This window comes from Oncorhynchus mykiss, chromosome 3, assembly GCF_013265735.2.
Source record: "Oncorhynchus mykiss isolate Arlee chromosome 3, USDA_OmykA_1.1, whole genome shotgun sequence".
NCBI lineage: Eukaryota > Metazoa > Chordata > Actinopteri > Salmoniformes > Salmonidae > Oncorhynchus > Oncorhynchus mykiss.
Window position 1 is genome coordinate 70229090 of NC_048567.1, and position 20889 is coordinate 70249978.

The window sequence follows — 20889 nt, forward strand, 5'->3', positions numbered from 1 at the left end:
GTATATACAAATGAGATGAGTAATGTAGGGTATGTAAACACATTAAAGTGGCATTGTTTAAAGTGGCTAGTGATACATTAATTCAAGATGGCAAGATGCAGTAGATGATATAGAGTACAGTATATACATATGAGATGTGTACTGTAGAGTATGTAAACATTATATGAAGTGGCATTGTTTAAAGTGGCTAGTGATACATTTATTACATCAATTTTGCCATTATTAAAGTGGCTGGAGTTGCATCAGTATGTTGGCAGCAGCCACTCAATGTTAGTGATGGCTGTTTAACAGTCTGAGGGCCTTCAGATAGAAGCTGTTATTCAGTCTCTCGGTCCCTGCTTTGATGCACCTGTACTGACCTTGCCTTCTGGGTGATAGCGGGGTGAACAGGCGGCTCGGGTGGTTGTTGTCCTTGATGATCTTTTTGGCCTTCCTGTGACATCGGGTGGTTTAGGTGTCCTGGAGGGCAGGTAGTTTGCACCCGGTGATGCGTTGTGCAGACCTCACTACCCTCTGGAGCGCCTTACGGTTATGGGCGGAGCAGTTGCCGTACCAGGCGGTGATACAGCCCGACAGGATGCTCTCGATTGTACATCTGTAAATGTGTGTGTGAGTGTTTTTGGTGACAAGCCGAATTTCTTCAGCCTCCTGAGGTTGAAGAGGCGCTGCTGCGCCATCTTCACCACACTGTCTGTGTGGGTGGACCAATTCAGTTTGTCCGTGATGTGTACGCTGAGGAACTTATAACTTTCTACCCTCTCCACTACTGTCCTGACGATGTGGATAGGGGGGTGCTCCCTCTGCTGTTTCCTGAAGTCCATGATCATATTTTTTATTTTTTTTATGTTGAGTGTGAGGTTATTTTCCTGACACCACACTCCGAGGGCCCTCACCTCATCCCTGTAGGCCGTCTCATCGTTGTTGGTAATCAAGCCTACCACTGTTGTGTCGTCTGCAAACTTGATGATTGAGTTGGAGGCGTGCATGGCCACGCAGTCGTGGGTGAACAGGGAGTACAGGAGAAGGCTGAGAACGCACCCTTGTGGGGCCCCAGTGTTGAAGATCAGCGGGGTGGAGATCTTGTTACCTACCCTCACCACCTGGGGGCGGCCAGTCAGGAAGTCCAGGACCCAGTTGCACAGGGCGGGGTCGAGACCCAGGGTCTCGAGCTTGATGAAGAGTTTGGAGGGTACTATGGTGTTAAATGCTGAGCTGTAGTCGATTAACAGCATTCTCACATAGGTATTCCTCTTGTCCAGATGGGTTAGGGAAATGTGCAGTGTGATTGCGATTGCGTCGTCTGTGGACCTATTGGGGCGGTAAGCAAAGGAGTGGGTCTAGGGTGTCAGGTAGGGTGGAGGTGATATGGTCCTTGACTAGTCTCTCAAAGCACTTCATGATGACGGAAGTGAGTGCTACAGGGTGGTAGTAATTTAGCTCAGTTACCTTAGATTTCTTGGGAACAGGAACAATGGCTGCCCTCTTGAAGCATGTGGGAACAGCAGACTGGGATAAGAATTGATTGAATATGTCTGTAAACACACCATCCAGCTATTCTGGGCCTGCAGCCTTGCGAGGGTTAACACGTTTAAATGTTTTACTCACATTGGCTACAGTGAAGGAGAGCCCGCAGGTTTTGGTAGCGAGCCGTGTCAGTGGCACTGTATTGTCCTCTTATCCTGTTTAATTTGCATGTATTCCAGTGCAATGGCACCAAACAGAACAATAATTTGGCTTCTATCCAACATATTATTCCAACACATGATATATTCCTGAATCCTCAAGATGATGATAATATAACAAACAAAGTGTGAATTTGAGAAGATCGCACGAGATGTATTTTGGCCGAAATTCTGCTCATTTTCTCTATGATGAAACATTTGATCTCAATACAGTTTTCTGTTCCCAATACTATAAACTGTTCCGAATAGAACGTACGATTTCTTTTTAGACTTGACCCTTTGCCAAAGGAAAAAAAAGGGTGAAAAAGCGTTATTTAGAAGGAGTTCAAGGGCATTAGTTAATGCGTCTGTGCACTTCACCGAGCAGGCGTTACTTAACGGAAATATGCAAATATATAGTAGAACGCGCCAATAGGATCTTGCTATCTCGTGCTTGGTTCGGCCCACCTCCTTTTTGTTCTGCCCACTATGATTAATTTGCTCTCATTGTAAACAACAGGCTGTCTATCTTGGGTTAGTTATACAAAACATTTTATTCAAACTCTATACTACTGCCCTTGGAAACCCACCTGCTTGAAAGGTCCGCCAGAGGGGATAATCGAGCTGTGTTATTTTCTCGGGTATTTGTTCCTAACCACAGACCAGGTCTAGGAACAGATTATCAAAACAAATCGTACCTAATATTCCCGATAAATAATTTCTGAGCCTGTATCAGTGGTTAGGGGGGCAATCAAATTCTATTTATGGAGCAAAAATATATTGGCGGCTGCGCTGTGAATGTCTGTGGTGCAGCAGCCGAAAGACCTCCAGCGGAGAGTCGTGGTAGCGCAACGCTTGCAGAAACAGTCCTTTCAGTTTACTGTTGTATGGGCATTGGGCAGAATGGAGACCAAACCAGTGATAACCTTTCTCAAAACCCTCCTCATCGTTTACTCCTTCGTGTTTTGGGTAAGTTAACGTTACCCTTGTTTTATCCTTGCCCCAATGAAAGCCTTGGGGAGATCGTTTCCGTCGTTGTAGATGCAGAGCTGTAGGCTACCCGTAAGTACCGTTATTTTTTCCATGTGTTTGATGAATTCAGTTCATTCGAGGGTGTACTTGTGTTTTTTTAATATGTCTTCTTGTAGACAACCTCTGCCTTTGTGGTACAGATTCATCTGTGCCTTTGTATTAATCTGTGCCTTTGTTATAATGACTTCTTACCAGGGTCATGTTTACAACAAGCCCACACGCTTGGAGAAATGCGACATCCTCTGCTGTAACGTTTGGCTTATTTCGTACATTGTCACTTACTCTAGCGTGAGGAAGTCTCGATGTGTTGCTCTGTATTTCGAAGTTGTCACTGACCGCAATACATGCCATGCTCATGCTTAGGCTATATAGAGCGCAGTAGCTCTGTAGTCAGACACGGGTAGAGGTTAGCAGTCGAGGTTATCATGTAACGGTTTCTGTCGGTCCATCGTTTGGTGCGAAGCAGCATGAACGTGCACTCGTCAATGTCGAGTCTACAGCATGCATAGGTTGCTAGGTTGCAGTCAATTGTTTTGTCATTGATTTAGCATTCGACCATAGGTCGCACTATAAAATCCCGAGATGGATGTGCACCTGATGTTTTGTAAACAGCGCATTTCAAATGATTTGTCTGCATCCTGATAAGTTGTTTGTCTTGACTGACTCACTCTTATACAAGCTCTGTACTGTTGTTATATGTCTCCTGAGACTTCTCTATCATTGTTATACCATAGCATGTTTCTTTCGCCAACTCCTCTGTATATTATTAGGCTAAATGACAAACAGTAGCCTACAGATGCATGGGCATCAAGTCAGATGGGGAACTAAGGAAAACATAAGCAATCCCTCTATAGGCTATCCTAAGGTAAACAAACTCATCTGGTGTATTTGCAGCTCTTATCCTGAGATATCTTTGTCAGACAAGGATGGAGGGATGCTTCACTGGGCTAAAAGTGGTCAATATCAGGGGATGTCTTTATCTGTTTCTGGACATCTGACATTTCATTCTATATAAGGAGTAGACATGCTCCAGATACGCGTCTCCTTAATTTCATATACGGAGCTAGGGTATTCTCCATAATGGGAGTTTCTACATGCATCCAATCCTGATATCAGACATCTCCCTTCAACCATGAGTCCAGGGAGATATCGGGAGTGCCATGAGATAAATTCAAGACATGCACCTGATGCGCATGCACCCGTTTGCATATTTGTATAATATTTGACATATCTAAGCCTTTATACATAGGCATGAACGAATCCACATTACCCCACGTTCTCAATAGATATCCGTACAATATACATTATACATTATATGCATCCTCGTGTATCTGATCAAAAATGAGCTAAATCCGCCTCATGATCCATGTCCAGCGCCCAAATTATTTGACCTGTTCAGGCGCCGAAAATCATTGTGCTTCTTCACATGAAGGTGACATATCTGAGCATGCATTTACACAATATTCAATAGTAGGCTACAGGGCACGGAAAGGAGGACATCGTCATATTTAATCCAAGTTGCTATTTCCAAAGCACATCTCTGCTATTTATGTTTTTAAAAAATGCAATCAAATCCAGAGCTCCAATCACAAAAAGTTTTCTGTAAAGAAGCAAACGTAGACCAGCCTTTGCAAAAAAAAAAAAAATGTATTTATTTTACAGAAAATAAAACGTGTACACCCTCAATACCCTGCCCTGTTTGTTATGGACATGGATGCGACATGGTCAAAAGCGGTCCCGCGCAGAGCAAACTGCCAATGCATAAAATCTAAATTGTGTCAATATTGCAAGAAAATATTGTCATTTCACATAACCATACCACAAGGTAGCTAGCTACCATACCTGCTTCATTCATAACAAAACGAACTGAAACAAGCTAAAGTTAGCTAGCTAATTAAATGCGTTTGCTTGATAGCTTATATTAATCAGTAATACAAAATATGCCTAAATATTGTTTTAAAACGTTAGCTGTCACCTTGAGGTTTGATATTGGGTACAAATATGTTTTCCTGAAGGGAAGGCAATTTCGTTATTTGTTAGCTAGCTAGGCTGCCAGTTAGCTTTTGCCCCCCATCAAGCCTAGAGAACTAGCTAACGTTAGCTAGCTAACCCTAATGGCTGCTGGCCAAATTAGCTAACATTCTTGATTCTAGTTACCAAGATAAATAAAATAGCTCAAATTTGCTACTCTTTAGCGTTAACGTATTTGACATATTTTCTGAAGAGCTTCTCACTTTTGTTTCTCCAGTTGTCCATTCGACCACATACTATTTACACACTCATTTATGGCGCCCAAATTTTAAAAAATGACAGCTGGAACTCCACAGCATAAAATACCGGATTCTTGTTGCTAGGCTACCAGTTACAGTGTTTTTATTTTGCGGTTTGCGTGCGCCTCTATGCAGATTGGAATACAAAAAATATAGCTAGTGTCTGAAAGAATGATATGGATTTAATATTTGTCAAATTATTGAGCATGTCCTCAAAACTCAAATAAGCATCAGAGATTGTCATTTAGCATATCAAAAAGCATATCAAGATCCTGATATGGACCTCAGTCAAGAACATATGCATTATGTGCTGAGAACATATACTATGTATGCCTTCTATCAGTATTTGTCAACATATCAAACAAATAAGATGTCCAGATAGGCCTATCCCAGGATATCTAATGAGTCAAGGCAATACCCTGTATGATATCCGGAGGGAATGCATGAAAGAAAAATATGGATTTTATATTTGCCAAATTATTGAGCATGTGCTGAAAACTCAGAAATGCATCAGAAAGTGTCCTTATTTTCAGCAGATAAAAAAGCATATCAAGACCCGGATATGGACCTCAGCAAAGAGAAGCATATCTGGAATCAATATAGCTTCATATCTTGGAAACACAGATATGTGATTTATACAGTCAGTATTTGTCAACATGAAGAGCGAAAATAGGATGTCACATATCTCAGGATATTGAATGAGTCCATATGCCATGTGTGATATTTGGAGTAATCCCAATGTCATATATATGTCTAAAAGAGATGGTGCATATCCACAAAACTCTAAATATGTATTGGAAATGGTTTGTATTCTCTAGAATATCAAAAACGTTTAATGTTAAGATTTCCCCTGATATGGACCCTTTTCTCCCAGTGCTCCTCTTAGACCTTCAGGTCTGGGATCAGTTGACCCTGTCCCCAGTCCTAACCTGAACCCCCAAGGACATACAGTATAACTCAAATCTGGCCTCGGATCAGCATTTACATGTGAGACAAGAAAATCAGAGGCTGTACATGACTCTCTCAGCAAGCATTTAGTGCCTGTCATAGATACTAACATTTATATTTAGTCCGGTCAGTCAGAGCAGCCTTAACGCTTCCACACCCTAGTCTGCATATGATCACATCTCCCCAGCAGGAAGGAGCAGCCGACTGGATCGGTGGTCTCAGCACCGGGGCAGGGCAACAGCTCGTCTCATTTCCGGGGGGTTAGGGGAACTAGGGATGGGCTGTCAGAGGGGTGGTGGTTTGAAATTCTTCAGATAGTTTAGCTCCTGAGTTTCACTGTCGTCAGCTTGTGATGACCGCTAATGTCTTCCGGTGAGTGGTTCAGACTCCAGTTCACACGGTGTGGTGTGAAGTGGTGCCTATGCCGGTGAGGTATGTGAGACAGTGACATGTTTTAATGTTCCTGTTAAAAATAGAACTCATGATTTCTCTTTTAGGGACGGGTGGGAAAGGGGTCATCCGTTTTGGGTCCTATTGTATTGGGGACTGGTTTTGTCAGTGTTGTCATGGCTGCTGGTTTCTGTGTAATCTCTCAGATTGCATTGGATTTTATTAGTTAGATATTGCCTTGTTGCCACTGATACAGAATCCAATGTTTTCTTCATCATCCTAGGTAATGGTTCCGATTGTTAGTGTAATCTGATCCTAGATCTGGGACTAAAGGCAACCTTCTACATCGGTCGATGCGTCACAATAGCAACGTCATCACTTCTTCCTACCTGACCCTGGGTTTTGATTTAAACAGATGACATCAGTTATATTGTAAGCAGACAAACCCACAATCTAATCTAGTTTCTGGCCTGAATATCGATACAATAGATGGAAGGATGTTTATAATATAAAGACAAGGCTGTGCTTTCAGAAGTATTCACACCCTTTGACTTTTTCCACATTTCGTTGTGTTACAGTCTGAATTTTAAATGGTTTAAATTTAGATTTTTTTGTCTCTGGCCTACACATAATTCCCCATAATGTCAAAGTGGAATTATGTTTTTAGGCACTTTTACAAATTAATAAAAAATGAAAAGCTGAAAAAATCTTGAGTCAATAAGTATTCAACCCCTTTGTTATGGCAAGCCTAAATAAGTTCAGGAGTCAAAATTTGCTTAACAAGTTGCACTCTGTGTGCAATAATAGTGTTTAAAGTGATTTGTTAATGACTACCTCATCTCTGTACACCACACATATAATTAATTATCTGTAAGCTCCATCAATGGAGCAGTGAATTTCAAACACAGACGCAACCACAAAGACCAGGGAGATTTTTTAATGCCTTGCAAAGAAGGGCACCTATTGGTAGATGGGTAAAAAATAAAAAAGCAGGCATTGAATATCCATTTGAGCATGGTTAAGTTACTAATTACACTTTGGATGGTGTATCAATACAGGCATCCTTCCTAACTCAGTTGCCGGAGAGGAAGGAAACCTCTCAGTCCAGGTGTGTCTTTAAAACAGTTAAAGCTTAATGGCTGTGATAGGACAAAACTGAGGTTGGATCAACAACATTGGAGTTACTCCACAATACTAACCTAATTGATAGAGTGAAAAGAAGGAAGCCTGTGCAGAATACCTGTTTGCAACAAGGCACTAAAGTAATACTGCTAAAAATGTGGCAAAGCAATTACATTTTTTTCCTGAATACAAAGTGTTATGTTTGGGGAAAATCCAATACAACAGATTACTGAGTACCATTCTCCAGGTTTTCAAGCACAGTAGTGGCTTCATCATGTTATGGTAATGCTTGTAATCGTTATGGACGGGGGAGTTTTTCAGCATAAAAAATAAATGGAATGGAACTAAGCACAGGCAAAATCCTAGAAGAACCTGGTTCGGCCTGCTTTCCACAAGATGCTGGGAGATACAGTTGAAGTCGGAAGTTTACATACACTTTGTTACGGTGCGTGAATGAGGACCCAAAAGCGAATTAACGTAAACAGAGCTTCTTTAATAACAAAACAAAACGTAGGCTCAGATGGACCGGCAGGTTCCGACAGGACAGGACAAGGTTGCAGTAAACATGACGATAGTCTGGTTCAGGCATGAACAACACAAACAAGAATCCGACAAGGACAGGAGCAGGAACAGAGAGAGATATAGAGACCTAATCAGAGGGAAAAAGGGAACAGGTGGGAAAAGGGGTGACGAGGTAGTTAGGAGGAGACAAGGCACAGCTGGGGAAAAGAGGGGGAGAAAAGGTAACCTAACAACGACCAGCAGAGGGAGACAGGGTGAAGGGAAAGGACAGAAACAAGACACAACATGACAGTACATGACACACTTAGGTTGGAGTCATTAAAACTCGTTTTTCAACCACTCCACACATTTCTTGTTCACAAACTATAGTTTTGGCAAGTCGGTTAGGACATCTACTTTGTGCATGACACAAGTAATTTTTCCAACAATTGTTTACAGACAGATTATTTCACTTATAATTCACTGTATCACAATTCCAGTGGGTCAGAAGTTTACATACACTAAGTTGACTGTGCCTTTAAACAGCTTGGAAAACTCCAGAAAATTATGTCATGGCTTTAGAAGCTTCTGATAGGCGAATTTAAATAATTTGAGTCAATTGGAGGTGTACCTGTGGATGTATTTCCTAACTTCAAACTCAGTGCCTCTTTGCTTGACATCATGGGAAAATCAAAAGCAATCAGAAAAAATTGTAGACCTCCACAAGTCTGGTACATCCTTGGCAGCAATTTCCAAATGCCTGAACGTACCACGTTCGTCTGTACAAACAATAGTACGCAAGTATAAACACCATGGAACCACACAGCCGTCATACCGCTCAGGAAGGAGACGCGTTCTGTCTCCTAGAGATGAACGTACTTTGCTGCGAAAAATGCAAATCAATCCCAGAACAACAGCAAAGGACATTGTGAAGATGCTGGAGGAAACAAGTGCAAAAGTATCTATATCCACAGTAAAACGAGTCCTATATCGACATAACCTGAAAGTCCGCTCATCAAGGAAGAAGCCACTGCTCCAAAACCGCCATAAAAAAGCCAGACTACGGTTTACAACTGCACATGGGGACAAATATCATACTTTTTGGAGAAATGTTCTCTGGTCTGATGAAACAAAAATAGAACTGCTCGGCCACAATGACCATCATTATGTTTGGAGGAAAAATCTGGAGGCTTGCAAGCCGAAGAACACGATCCCAACTGTGAAGCACGGGGGTGGCAGCATCATGTTGTGGGGGTGCTTTGCTGCAGGAAGGACTGGAGCACTTCTCAAAATAGAATGGCATCATGAGGCAGGAAAATTATGTGGATATATTGAAGCAAAATCTCCAGACATCAGTTAAAGCTTGGTCGCAAATGGGTTCTTCCAAATGGACAATGAACCCAAGCATACTTCCAAAGTTGTGCCAAAATGTATTGGAGTGGCCACCACAAAACCTTGACCTCAATCCCATAGACAATTTGTGGGCAGAACTGAAAAAGTGTGTGCCCGCAAGGAGGCCAACAAACCTGACTCAGTTACACCAGCTCTGTCAGGAGGAATGGGCCAAATTTCACCCAACTTATTGTGGGAAGCTTGTGGAAGGCTACCCAAGACGTTTGTCCCAAGTTAAACAATGTAACAGCAATGCTACCAAATACTAATTGAGTATATGTAAACTTCTGACCCACTGGGAATGTGATGAAAGAAATGAAAGCTCTCTACTATTATTTTGACATTTCACATTCTTAAAATAAAATAGTGATCCTAACTGACCTAAGACAGGGAATTTTTACTTGGATTAAATGTCAGGAATTGTGAAAAACTGAGTTTAAATGTATTTGGCTAAGGTGTATGTAAACTTCCGGCTTCAACTGTAAATTCACCTTTCATTAGGACTGTCAATGGTGTGCGTACTGGTAGCGAAGTCAGGTGCAGGAGAGCAGAGGGTTGTGAACAGGCACACACTATATTGAGGCAGAAGAAACCGACACACGGACGCAACCTCCAGCCAATTGGCAAACGTAAAAAAAACGCGCGAACAGTCACAAAACTTATGTTTAACAAATAAACATACCTCGTGAGCAACACAGAATAACAGAACACCAGTCTGGCACGTTAGAAAATAACACTTAACACAAACAATATCACACAAAGACATGAGGGGGAACAGAGGAATAAATACATGCAGTGTGATTTGGGAATGTAAACCAGGTGTGCAGGGAACAAGACAAAACAAATGGATCAATGAAAAATGGAGCGGCGATGGCTAGAAAGCCGGTGACATCGACCGCTGAACGCCGCCGAACAAGGAGAGGAGCCGGCGGAAGTCGTAACAAGGACAATAACCGAAAACACAAGGCCAAATCTACACTGTAGTTGCTTACCAATTGAGTTACAGTTTTGACTTCAATATGCTTGAAAATCTATGGCAAAAGACTTGAAAATGGTTGTCAAGCAATGATCAACAACCAATTTGACAGCGCTTGAAGAATTTTTAAAAATATAATTGGCAAATATTGTACAATGCGGTTGTGGAAAACTCTTAATTACCCAGAAAGCCTCGCAGCTGTATTTGCTGCCAAAGGTGATTCTAATATGTATTCAGTGGTGTAAAGTATTTAAGTAAAAATACTTGAAAATACTACTTAAGTCGTTTGGGTTATCTGTACTTTACAATTTATATTTTTTTGCCAGTTTTAATTTTAATTCACTACATTCCTAAAGAAAATGCTGTACTTATTACTCCATACATTTTCCCTGACACCCAAAAGTACTCGTTACATTCTGAATGCTTAGCAGCAGGACAGGAAAATGGTCTTATCAAGAGAACCACCTTGGTCATCCCTACTGCCTCTGATCTGGTGGACACACTAAACACATGCTTCATTTCTAAATTATGTCTATAAGTGTTGGAGCGTGCCCTAGGCTATCCGTAAATAACAAAATAAAAATAAAAGCATGCTGTATGGTTTGCTTAATATAAGTAATTTGAAATGATTTATACTTGTACTTTTGATACTTAAGTATATTTTAGCAATTACAATTATTTTTTATACTTAAGTATATTTAAAACCAAATACTTTTAGACTTTTACTCAAGTAGAATTTTACTGGGTGACTTTCACTTTTACTTGAGTCATTTTCTATTACTGTATCTTTATCTTTACTCAAAAATTACAATTGGGTATTTTTTCCACCACTGCATATATTGACTCAGGGGTTTGAATACTTATGTAAACAAGATATTTCTGTATTTCATTTTCAATTTTTTTTTAAACACTTCTAAAAACATGTTTTCACTTTGTCATTATGGGATATTGCAGTGTTTCCCAACTCTGGTCCTGGAGTATTCCCAACAGAGCACATTTTTGTTGTAGCCCTGGACTAAAAAACCTTATTCAACTAATTTAGGACTTGATGATATGTTGACAAGTTGAATCAGGTTTGCTTGTCTGCGGCTACAACAAAAATGTGTGCTGTTGGTGGTACTGGAGGACTGGAGTTGGGAAACACTGGAGTATTGTGTGTAGATGGGTGAGAAAAAAAGTATATTTAATTCATTTTGAATGTGTAATAAATCAAGGGGTATGAATACTTTCTGAAGCCACTGTAGATAGATAGATGGAAATATAGATTGATAGACATTGAAATAAAAAACACAATTTAAAAGTTTATCTGCAAACGCCATACTGCAGAACTCACCTCTCAGGGCCCTTGGAGAAGGGCACACATACAACGTCCTGTTGTCACCTCACCACAGAAACGCTGCCATGAACATGTGACTATGTGTGTGGGTAAGGAAATCTCTTTGTGTAGGCATAACTGTAGTATGTGTGTGTGTGTGTGTGTGTGTGTGTGTGTGTGTGTGTGTGTGTGTGTGTGTGTGTGTGTGTGTGTGTGTGTGTGTGTACGTGCATGCTAACCTTATAACTCATGATGAAGATATTATAATTCATCAGAAATTTCTAAAAGCTTTTCCAGAAAAAAGTTTACTTCAAAATCCCTTGGTAATATGGTAATGTATGATAATCTGCTAACTACATTTTTTTTCTGTTTATTGAAACAACCAAGTTTTTCTTGGTAAATAAGATATTAGGTGAATATCAGCAATAATTGGTTTGAGGAATAAACCATTATCTAGGCAGTGTTCTTATAATGATGCCAGACAGTTCAGGCTCTTCTGCATGGCCATTAGTACCAGCCCGAACACAGGCCAGGAGACTTGCCTAATTGATTATCTGTTAAGTTCCCTACACACAGAGAACAGCAAGGCCTCTAACAGTGATGGATTGGCAAAATACTGTACAGTATGTAATACCAGCTACAGTACAGAGGGAGATCTGATATTGAATCATTAACGCAGTGTTCGTGTTAGTTTCAACTCATTACCATACAGAACCCTCCGGATTGTACTGGAGTCATTACTGGGCTGAGCTCTCTGGACTGGACTGGAGTCATTTCTAGACTGAGCACTCTGGACTGGACTGGAGTCATTACTAGACTGAGCACTCTGGACTGGAGTCATTACTAGACTGAGCACTCTGGACTGCAGTCATTACTAGACTGAGCACTCTGGACTGTAGTCATTACTAGACTGAGCACTCTGGACTGGAGTCATTACTAGACTGAGCTCTCTGGACTGGAGTCATTACTAGACTGAGCACTCTGGACTGGAGTCATTACTAGACTGAGCACTCTGGACTGGAGTCATTACTAGACTGAGCTCTCTGGACTGGACTGGAGTCATTACTAGACTGAGCACTCTGGACTGGACTGGAGTCATTACTAGACTGAGCTCTCTGGACTGGAGTCATTACTAGACTGAGCACTCTGGACTGGAGTCATTACTAGACTGAGCTCTCTGGACTGGAGTCATTACTAGACTGAGCACTCTGGACTGGAGTCATTGCTAGACTGAGCGCTCTGAACTGTACTTGAGTCATTACTAGACTGAGCACTCTGGACTGCAGTCATTACTAGACTGAGCACTCTGGACTGGAGTCATTACTAGACTGAGCTCTCTGGACTGGAGTCATTACTAGACTGAGCACTCTGGACTGGAGCCATTACTAGACTGAGCTCTCTGGACTGGAGTCATTACTAGACTGAGCTCTCTGGACTGGAGTCATTACTAGACTGAGCACTCTGGACTGGAGCCATTACTAGACTGAGCTCTCTGGACTGGAGTCATTACTAGGCTGAGCTCTCTGGACTGGACTGGAGTCATTACTTATGAATGCTTAAGTTATAAACATATTCCAAGATAAGAGGGAAATGTTATTGATTTAGTTCAGGGACCTCAGTCTCTAAAGACCTCAGTCTTTTAATTAGTAAAGAACAGTCCAGGTTTGGTCGGCAGTAAGTGCATCTAGACTTATGGGGGGGAGGGGCTTTGCCACCTGCTGTTCATACAAGGTTGGAGTGAGAAAGAGAGGAGGAGGAGAAGGAGGGTTTCTGTATGTTCAGGCTGAGCTCTGCTTGGATACTGCAGCACCTCAGAGATAAATGTCTGTTACCATGGAGACAGTCTAACTCTGGCCCTGTCAGCCAAGCATTCTCTGTCTCTGACTCCTCTCCCAGTGTTCTTCCATCCCAAAATACTGAGACATTTTCTTTATGTTCGTAGTATTCTTATATTTTATTATTTCTTATTGTTGTTGCATTGTTGAGAAGGAACCTGCAAGTCACAGGAGGTTGGTGGCATCTTAATTGGGGAGCACGGGCTCGTGGTAATGACTGGAGCGGAATTAGTGGAATGGTATCAAATACACCCATCACATAGTTCCATGTGTTTGATGCGATTCCATTTGCTCCATTCCAGCCATTATTATGAGCCATCCTCCCATCAGCAGCCTCCACTGGTGCAAGTAAGCATTTCGTTGGACTGTGTATACCGTGTGTATCCTGTACATACCACCAATACAACTTGAAACGTGTTTGGCCTAGCCCAGCACTAACGTGTTGCAGTGCGCCTCCCAAATTTTGGAACAATGCACTCCTTATGACTGCATTGACATGATTGGTTGACGGTAGGTGGGGGTGGGAGGTCCTGTATAAACACAAACTCACTTCCTTGACAACTTCCTTCACAATAGCTCTGTGCTGCTCCGTGAAGTATGAATGCCCTGACTTCTGCAGAGGCCGTATCACCATAAATGCTGCACGGCCAATGAAGACTTTGGATTGACCATGTAGCACCTTTTAGCAAACGTTCTCTGTGTGTGGTGTTTTGGGAACATTATTTTTTTTGTTACATCTTCGGCAGTTGTAGGAAAGATGCATCGTTAAAACACTCGGAACCTTAAGTTCAATCAGTATCGGGAAACCGGGCCCAGCACTGCACCTCATTCAGGTAATGGTAATTCATTTAGATCACAATTGGGCCCATACACCTGCCAATAAACTATGTCACATTGTTTTTGTGTATTTGTGTGCTGTGCGTGTGTGTACATGTGGGTCTGATTACATGCCGTGTGTGTGCAGTCCTGCAGTATGGCAGCACCAGGCAGCAGAGATGGACCTCTTTGAGGGGCACTGGGGAGATGAAGATGGTTTGGCACCAGGCTCTGCTAGTAGAGTGTCTTTGACAGATCGGCCCCTCAACTGTACCCGTCACAAAAAAGCAGCCCCCCCTGCTGGTGAACAGGGGCTTTTAGCTGGCTCACACAACACACTCCTTTATGACAGGCCTTCATTACAAATGCTAAGAGCAGAGTAACGGAAGGAAGCGGCCCACTCTGGATCAATGGGTCCTTTTGATTCGCTCCGTGTGTGTGTGTGTGTGTGTGTGTGTGTGTGGGGGGTGGGGTGTCATGTTCCACAGGAAAGTATCAACATATCCATTTGCCTTCGAACTCTTCCCCATCCCTTCTCTCTCTCTCTCTCTCTCTGCCCTCCCCTTTCTGTTCTCACACCACGGTTTACTCCTTGGTCAGAAAGGACAATCTGAAAGGTTGATCTAGTGATCACATATCTACATGTAAACCTGTTATCAATTACACTCAACTGATCTTATATCTGAGTCTAACGGCAACTTTATTCTCCCACACTACAGAGAGGCAAGAGGGCTCTGCATTGTTGAGCAACATGGTGGTGTTCTCTAATGTTCACTCCGCACTATCGGTAGACCTAAGCAACACTGCATTCTGCTGGCTGAATAGTGTACCTCTGGATATCAACATCTCTCTCTCTCTCTCTCTCCTTCTCTCTCTCTCTCTCTCTCTCTCTCTCTCTCTCTCTCTCTCTCTCTCTCTCTCTCTCTCTCCTTCTCTCTCTCTCTCTCTCTCTCTCTCATATTCTCTCCTATCTCTTCTCCCCCACCATCATCTCCCTTTGCTCATCTATGTCCCCTATTTGTCCTCTCCCCTTTCTCTTCTCTCCTTTCCCTCTCTCTCTCTCTCCTTCCTTCTCTTCTCCAGATCACAGGAGTGATCCTCTTGGCAGTGGGAGTATGGGGGAAGTTTATGATCGGCCCGTATATCTCTCTGATAGCTGAGAACACCACCAACGCTCCGTACGTCCTCATCGGCACTGGGACTGTCATCATCGTCTTTGGCCTGTTCGGATGCTTCGCCACCTGCAGGGGGAGCCCATGGATGCTCAAACTGGTGAGGAGAGGAAGAGGAGTGTACAGGCAAACACACACACACACACACTAGAATTGTTTAATGCTGATTAATATAGTGTAGTTAGAGAAACACAGTGCTAATTATCGACATAACACATACTTCTCACTAGCCTGTCCGCATCACTAGCCTGTCCCCATCTCTAGCCTGTCCCCATCACTAGCCTGTCACCATCACTAGCCTGTCCCCATCACTAGCCTGTCCCCATCACTAGCCTGTCCCATCACTAGCCTGTCCCCATCACTAGCCTGTCACCATCACTAGCCTGTCCCATCACTAGCCTGTCACCAGCACTAGCCTGTCCCAATCACTAGCCTGTCACCATCACTAGCCTGTCACCATCACTAGCCTGTCCCCATCACTAGCCTGTCCCATCACTAGCCTGTCACCATCACTAGCCTGTCCCATCACTAGCCTGTCCCTATCACTAGCCTGTCCCATCACTAGCCTGTCCCATCACTAGCCTGTCCCCATCACTAGCCTGTCACCATCACTAGCCTGTCCCCATCACTAGCCTGTCCCATCACTAGCCTGTCCCATCACTAGCCTGTCCCCATCACTAGCCTGTCACCATCACTAGCCTGTCACCATCACTAGCCTGTCCCCATCACTAGCCTGTCCCCATCCCTAGCCTGTCCCCATCACTAGCCTGTCACCATCACTAGCCTGTCCCCATCACTAGCCTGTCCCATCACTAGCCTGTCCCCATCACTAGCCTGTCCCCATCACTAGCCTGTCCCCATCCCTAGCCTGTCACCATCACTAGCCTGTCCCATCACTAGCCTGTCACCATCCCTAGCCTGTCACCATCACTAGCCTGTCACCATCACTAGCCTGTCCCCATCACTAGCCTGTCCCCATCACTAGCCTGTCACCATCACTAGCCTGTCCCCATCACTAGCCTGTCACAATCCCTAGCCTGTCCCCATCACTAGCCTGTCCCCATCACTAGCCTGTCCCATCACTAGCCTGTCACCATCACTAGCCTGTCCCATCACTAGCCTGTCCCCATCACTAGCCTGTCCCATCACTAGCCTGTCCCATCACTAGCCTGTCCCCATCACTAGCCTGTCACCATCACTAGCCTGTCCCCATCACTAGCCTGTCCCATCACTAGCCTGTCCCATCACTAGCCTGTCCCCATCACTAGCCTGTCACCATCACTAGCCTGTCACCATCACTAGCCTGTCCCCATCACTAGCCTGTCCCCATCCCTAGCCTGTCCCCATCACTAGCCTGTCACCATCACTAGCCTGTCCCCATCACTAGCCTGTCCCATCACTAGCCTGTCCCCATCACTAGCCTGTCCCCATCACTAGCCTGTCCCCATCCCTAGCCTGTCACCATCACTAGCCTGTCCCATCACTAGCCTGTCACCATCCCTAGCCTGTCACCATCACTAGCCTGTCACCATCACTAGCCTGTCCCCATCACTAGCCTGTCCCCATCACTAGCCTGTCACAATCCCTAGCCTGTCCCCATCACTAGCCTGTCACCATCACTAGCCTGTCCCCATCACTAGCCTGTCACAATCCCTAGCCTGTCCCCATCACTAGCCTGTCACCATCACTAGCCTGTCCCCATCACTAGCCTGTCACAATCCCTAGCCTGTCACCATCACTAGCCTGTCACCAGCACTAGCCTGTCCCAATCACTAGCCTGTCACCATCACTAGCCTGTCACCATCACTAGCCTGTCCCCATCACTAGCCTGTCCCATCACTAGCCTGTCACCATCACTAGCCTGTCCCATCACTAGCCTGTCCCCATCACTAGCCTGTCCCATCACTAGCCTGTCCCATCACTAGCCTGTCCCCATCACTAGCCTGTCACCATCACTAGCCTGTCCCCATCACTAGCCTGTCCCATCACTAGCCTGTCCCATCACTAGCCTGTCCCCATCACTAGCCTGTCACCATCACTAGCCTGTCACCATCACTAGCCTGTCCCCATCACTAGCCTGTCCCCATCCCTAGCCTGTCCCCATCACTAGCCTGTCACCATCACTAGCCTGTCCCCATCACTAGCCTGTCCCATCACTAGCCTGTCCCCATCACTAGCCTGTCCCCATCACTAGCCTGTCCCCATCCCTAGCCTGTCACCATCACTAGCCTGTCCCATCACTAGCCTGTCACCATCCCTAGCCTGTCACCATCACTAGCCTGTCACCATCACTAGCATGTCCCCATCACTAGCCTGTCACCATCACTAGCCTGTCCCCATCACTAGCCTGTCACAATCCCTAGCCTGTCCCCATCACTAGCCTGTCACCATCACTAGCCTGTCCCCATCACTAGCCTGTCACAATCCCTAGCCTGTCACCATCACTAGCCTGTCACCATCACTAGCCTGTCCCCATCACTAGCCTGTCACAATCCCTAGCCTGTCACCTTCACTAGCCTGTCCCCATCACTAGCCTGTCACAATCCCTAGCCTGTCACCATCACTAGCCTGTCACCATCACTAGCCTGTCCCCATCACTAGCCTGTCACAATCCCTAGCCTGTCACCATCACTAGCCTGTCCCCATCACTAGCCTGTCCCCATCACTAGCCTGTCCCCATCACTAGCCTGTCCCCATCACTAGCCTGTCACAATCCCTAGCCTGTCCCCATCACTAGCCTGTCACCATCACTAGCCTGTCCCCATCACTAGCCTGTCACAATCCCTAGCCTGTCACCATCACTAGCCTGTCACCATCACTAGCCTGTCCCCATCACTAGCCTGTCACAATCCCTAGCCTGTCCCCATCACTAGCCTGTCCCCATCACTAGCCTGTCCCCATCACTAGCCTGTCACCATCACTTGCCTGTCCCCATCACTAGCCTGTCCCCATCACTAGCCTGTCCCCATCACTAGCCTGTCACCATCACTAGCCTGTCCCATCACTAGCCTGTCCCCATCACTAGCCTGTCACCATCACTAGCCTGTCACCATCACTAGCCTGTCCCCATCACTAGCCTGTCCCCATCACTAGCCTGTCCCCATCACTAGCCTGTCCCATCACTAGCCTGTCCCCATCACTAGCCTGTCCCCATCACTAGCCTGTCACCATCACTAGCCTGTCCCCATCACTAGCCTGTCCCCATCACTAGCCTGTCCCCATCACTAGCCTGTCACCATCACTAGCCTGTCCCATCACTAGCCTGTCCCCATCACTAGCCTGTCACCATCACTAGCCTGTCCCCATCACTAGCCTGTCCCCATCACTAGCCTGTCACCATCACTAGCCTGTCCCCATCACTAGCCTGTCCCCATCACTAGCCTGTCCCCATCACTAGCCTGTCACCATCACTAGCCTGTCCCCATCACTAGCCTGTCACCATCACTAGCCTGTCCCCATCACTAGCCTGTCCCCATCACTAGCCTGTCACAATCCCTAGCCTGTCCCCATCACTAGCCTGTCCCCATCACTAGCCTGTCCCCATCACTAGCCTGTCACCATCACTAGCCTGTCCCATCACTAGCCTGTCCCCATCACTAGCCTGTCACCATCACTAGCCTGTCCCCATCACTAGCCTGTCCCCATCACTAGCCTGTCCCCATCACTAGCCTGTCCCCATCACACACAATCTCTCTGTATATGTAGCTTATTTCTTTTTTATTTCCACTTCTTTCTTCCCCTTCTCTCTCTTTCTCTCTATCTCTCTGCAGTATGTAATGTTCTTGTCCCTGGTGTTCCTAGCTGAGTTGGTGGCTGGGATCTCTGGCTTTGTTTTTCGTCATGAGGTCAGTTTTTCTATTTGAACTACATTACCCACAGTTCATCTGGACCCATCTCAGCTGAGTACCTGCCAGTAGAGATACATCACGTGTGTATGTGTGTGTGTGTGTGAACGTGCTTAACTATACATGTGGGGACCAGAAGTCCTCACAAAAAAAAAAAAAAAAAAAATATATATATATATATATATATATATATATATATATATATATATATATATATATATATTTGACCAACTGGGGACATTTTGTTAGTCTCCACAAGGTCAAATTCTATTTCTACTGGGTTTAGGGTTAAGGTTAGGGTTAGAATTAGGGTTAGGTTTAGGGTTAAGGTTAGGTTTTGGGGTTAGGGTTAAGGTTAAGGTTAAGGTTAGGGTAAGAGTTAGGTTTAGGGGTTAGGGAAAATAGCATTTGGAATGGGACAGAATTTTGTGTCCCCACAAGGTTAGTTCTTCAAGACTGTATGTGTGTATGTGTGGGGGGGGCTTTTATTACTGTGTGTGTCCACAGATAAAAGGTACCTTCCTGAGGACGTATACTGACGCCGTGTTGAATTATGATGCTGAGGATGAGAAGAGCCTGGCTGTGGACAACGTCCAAAGCAGCGTGAGTCACAACAACAACGACAACATCAACAAAACTACTATTGTCACAACAATACAAAAATTCAATCCCGTCTATGTGTGTCTCTCTCCAGCTGCGTTGCTGTGGGGTGAACAACTACACCAGCTGGTTGGGCAGTGTGTACTACCCTGCTAACGGTTTTCCCCTGAGCTGCTGCTCCAACTCCTCTGACTGCAGCCCTCAGGACCTCCGCAACACCACCATAAACCACACCAAGGTCTACCAGCAGGTCTGTGTGTTACACACTAACCAGTGCCCTATGTTACACACTATCCCGTCCCCATATGTTACATACTAACCCATCCCCTGTGTTTTTTGTGTTTTAGGGCTGTTATGAACTGGTAACCTCCTTCCTTGAGACCAACATGGCCATCATCGCGGGAGTAACATTTGGAATTGCCTTCTCACAGGTGAGATAGAGAATGTGTTGTCTGATGATAGGAGTGCTGTGTCTAAGGTTCACTATAATCTAAAGTTCAATTATCTCACGTCTCTACACATCTATCACCCCCCTTTCTTATCTTTCTCTCTCTCTCTCTCTCTCTCTCTCGCTCTGTCTCTCTCTCTCTCTCTCTCTGTCTCTCTGTCTGTCTGTCTCTCTCTCTCTCTCTCTGTCTCTCTCTCTCTCTCTGTCTCTCTCTCTCTCTCTCTCTCTCTCTCTCTCTCTCTCTCTCTCTCTCTCTCTCTCTCTCTCAGTTGATTGGCATGTTGCTGGCCTGCTGTCTGTCCAGGATCATTACTGCTAATCAGTATGAGATGGTGTAGCAGGGAGAGCAGGTAAGTGGCTACTCTATCACACACACACACACACACACACACACTAATGTCAAATACAGCAGATATTTCTATCCAAAGCAACTTATAGTCATGCGTGCATATGCACAGTTGGTCCCGGGAATCAAACACACTATCCTGGGCCATGCTCTGCCAACTGAGCTACAGAGGACCACACACACACACACATTATATATGCAGACACATCTATAGTTGTCT

At 44.7% G+C, this 20889-nt stretch overlaps 1 protein-coding gene across 9 annotated transcripts in view; it reads left to right on the forward strand.

Annotated features, from left to right (window-relative positions):
• The first annotated feature begins 2465 nt into the window (after positions 1-2465).
• Positions 2466-20889, forward strand: part of LOC110518747 (tetraspanin-7) — an 82446-nt gene continuing 64022 nt past the window's right edge. For 3 of the 9 annotated variants that reach the window (XR_005051365.1, XR_005051366.1, XM_036975049.1), the window contains exons 1-7: positions 2468-2630; positions 15342-15530; positions 19201-19275; positions 19783-19878; positions 19970-20125; positions 20223-20306; positions 20593-20673. Coding sequence is in view for 7 of the 9 variants with exons in the window: in XM_036975049.1 (XP_036830944.1) it covers positions 2565-2630; positions 15342-15530; positions 19201-19275; positions 19783-19878; positions 19970-20125; positions 20223-20306; positions 20593-20661 (735 nt within the window). In the remaining 2 variants the exon portion in view is untranslated. The other 6 variants (XM_036975051.1, XM_036975052.1, XM_036975050.1 and 3 more) reach the window with 5 other exon arrangements.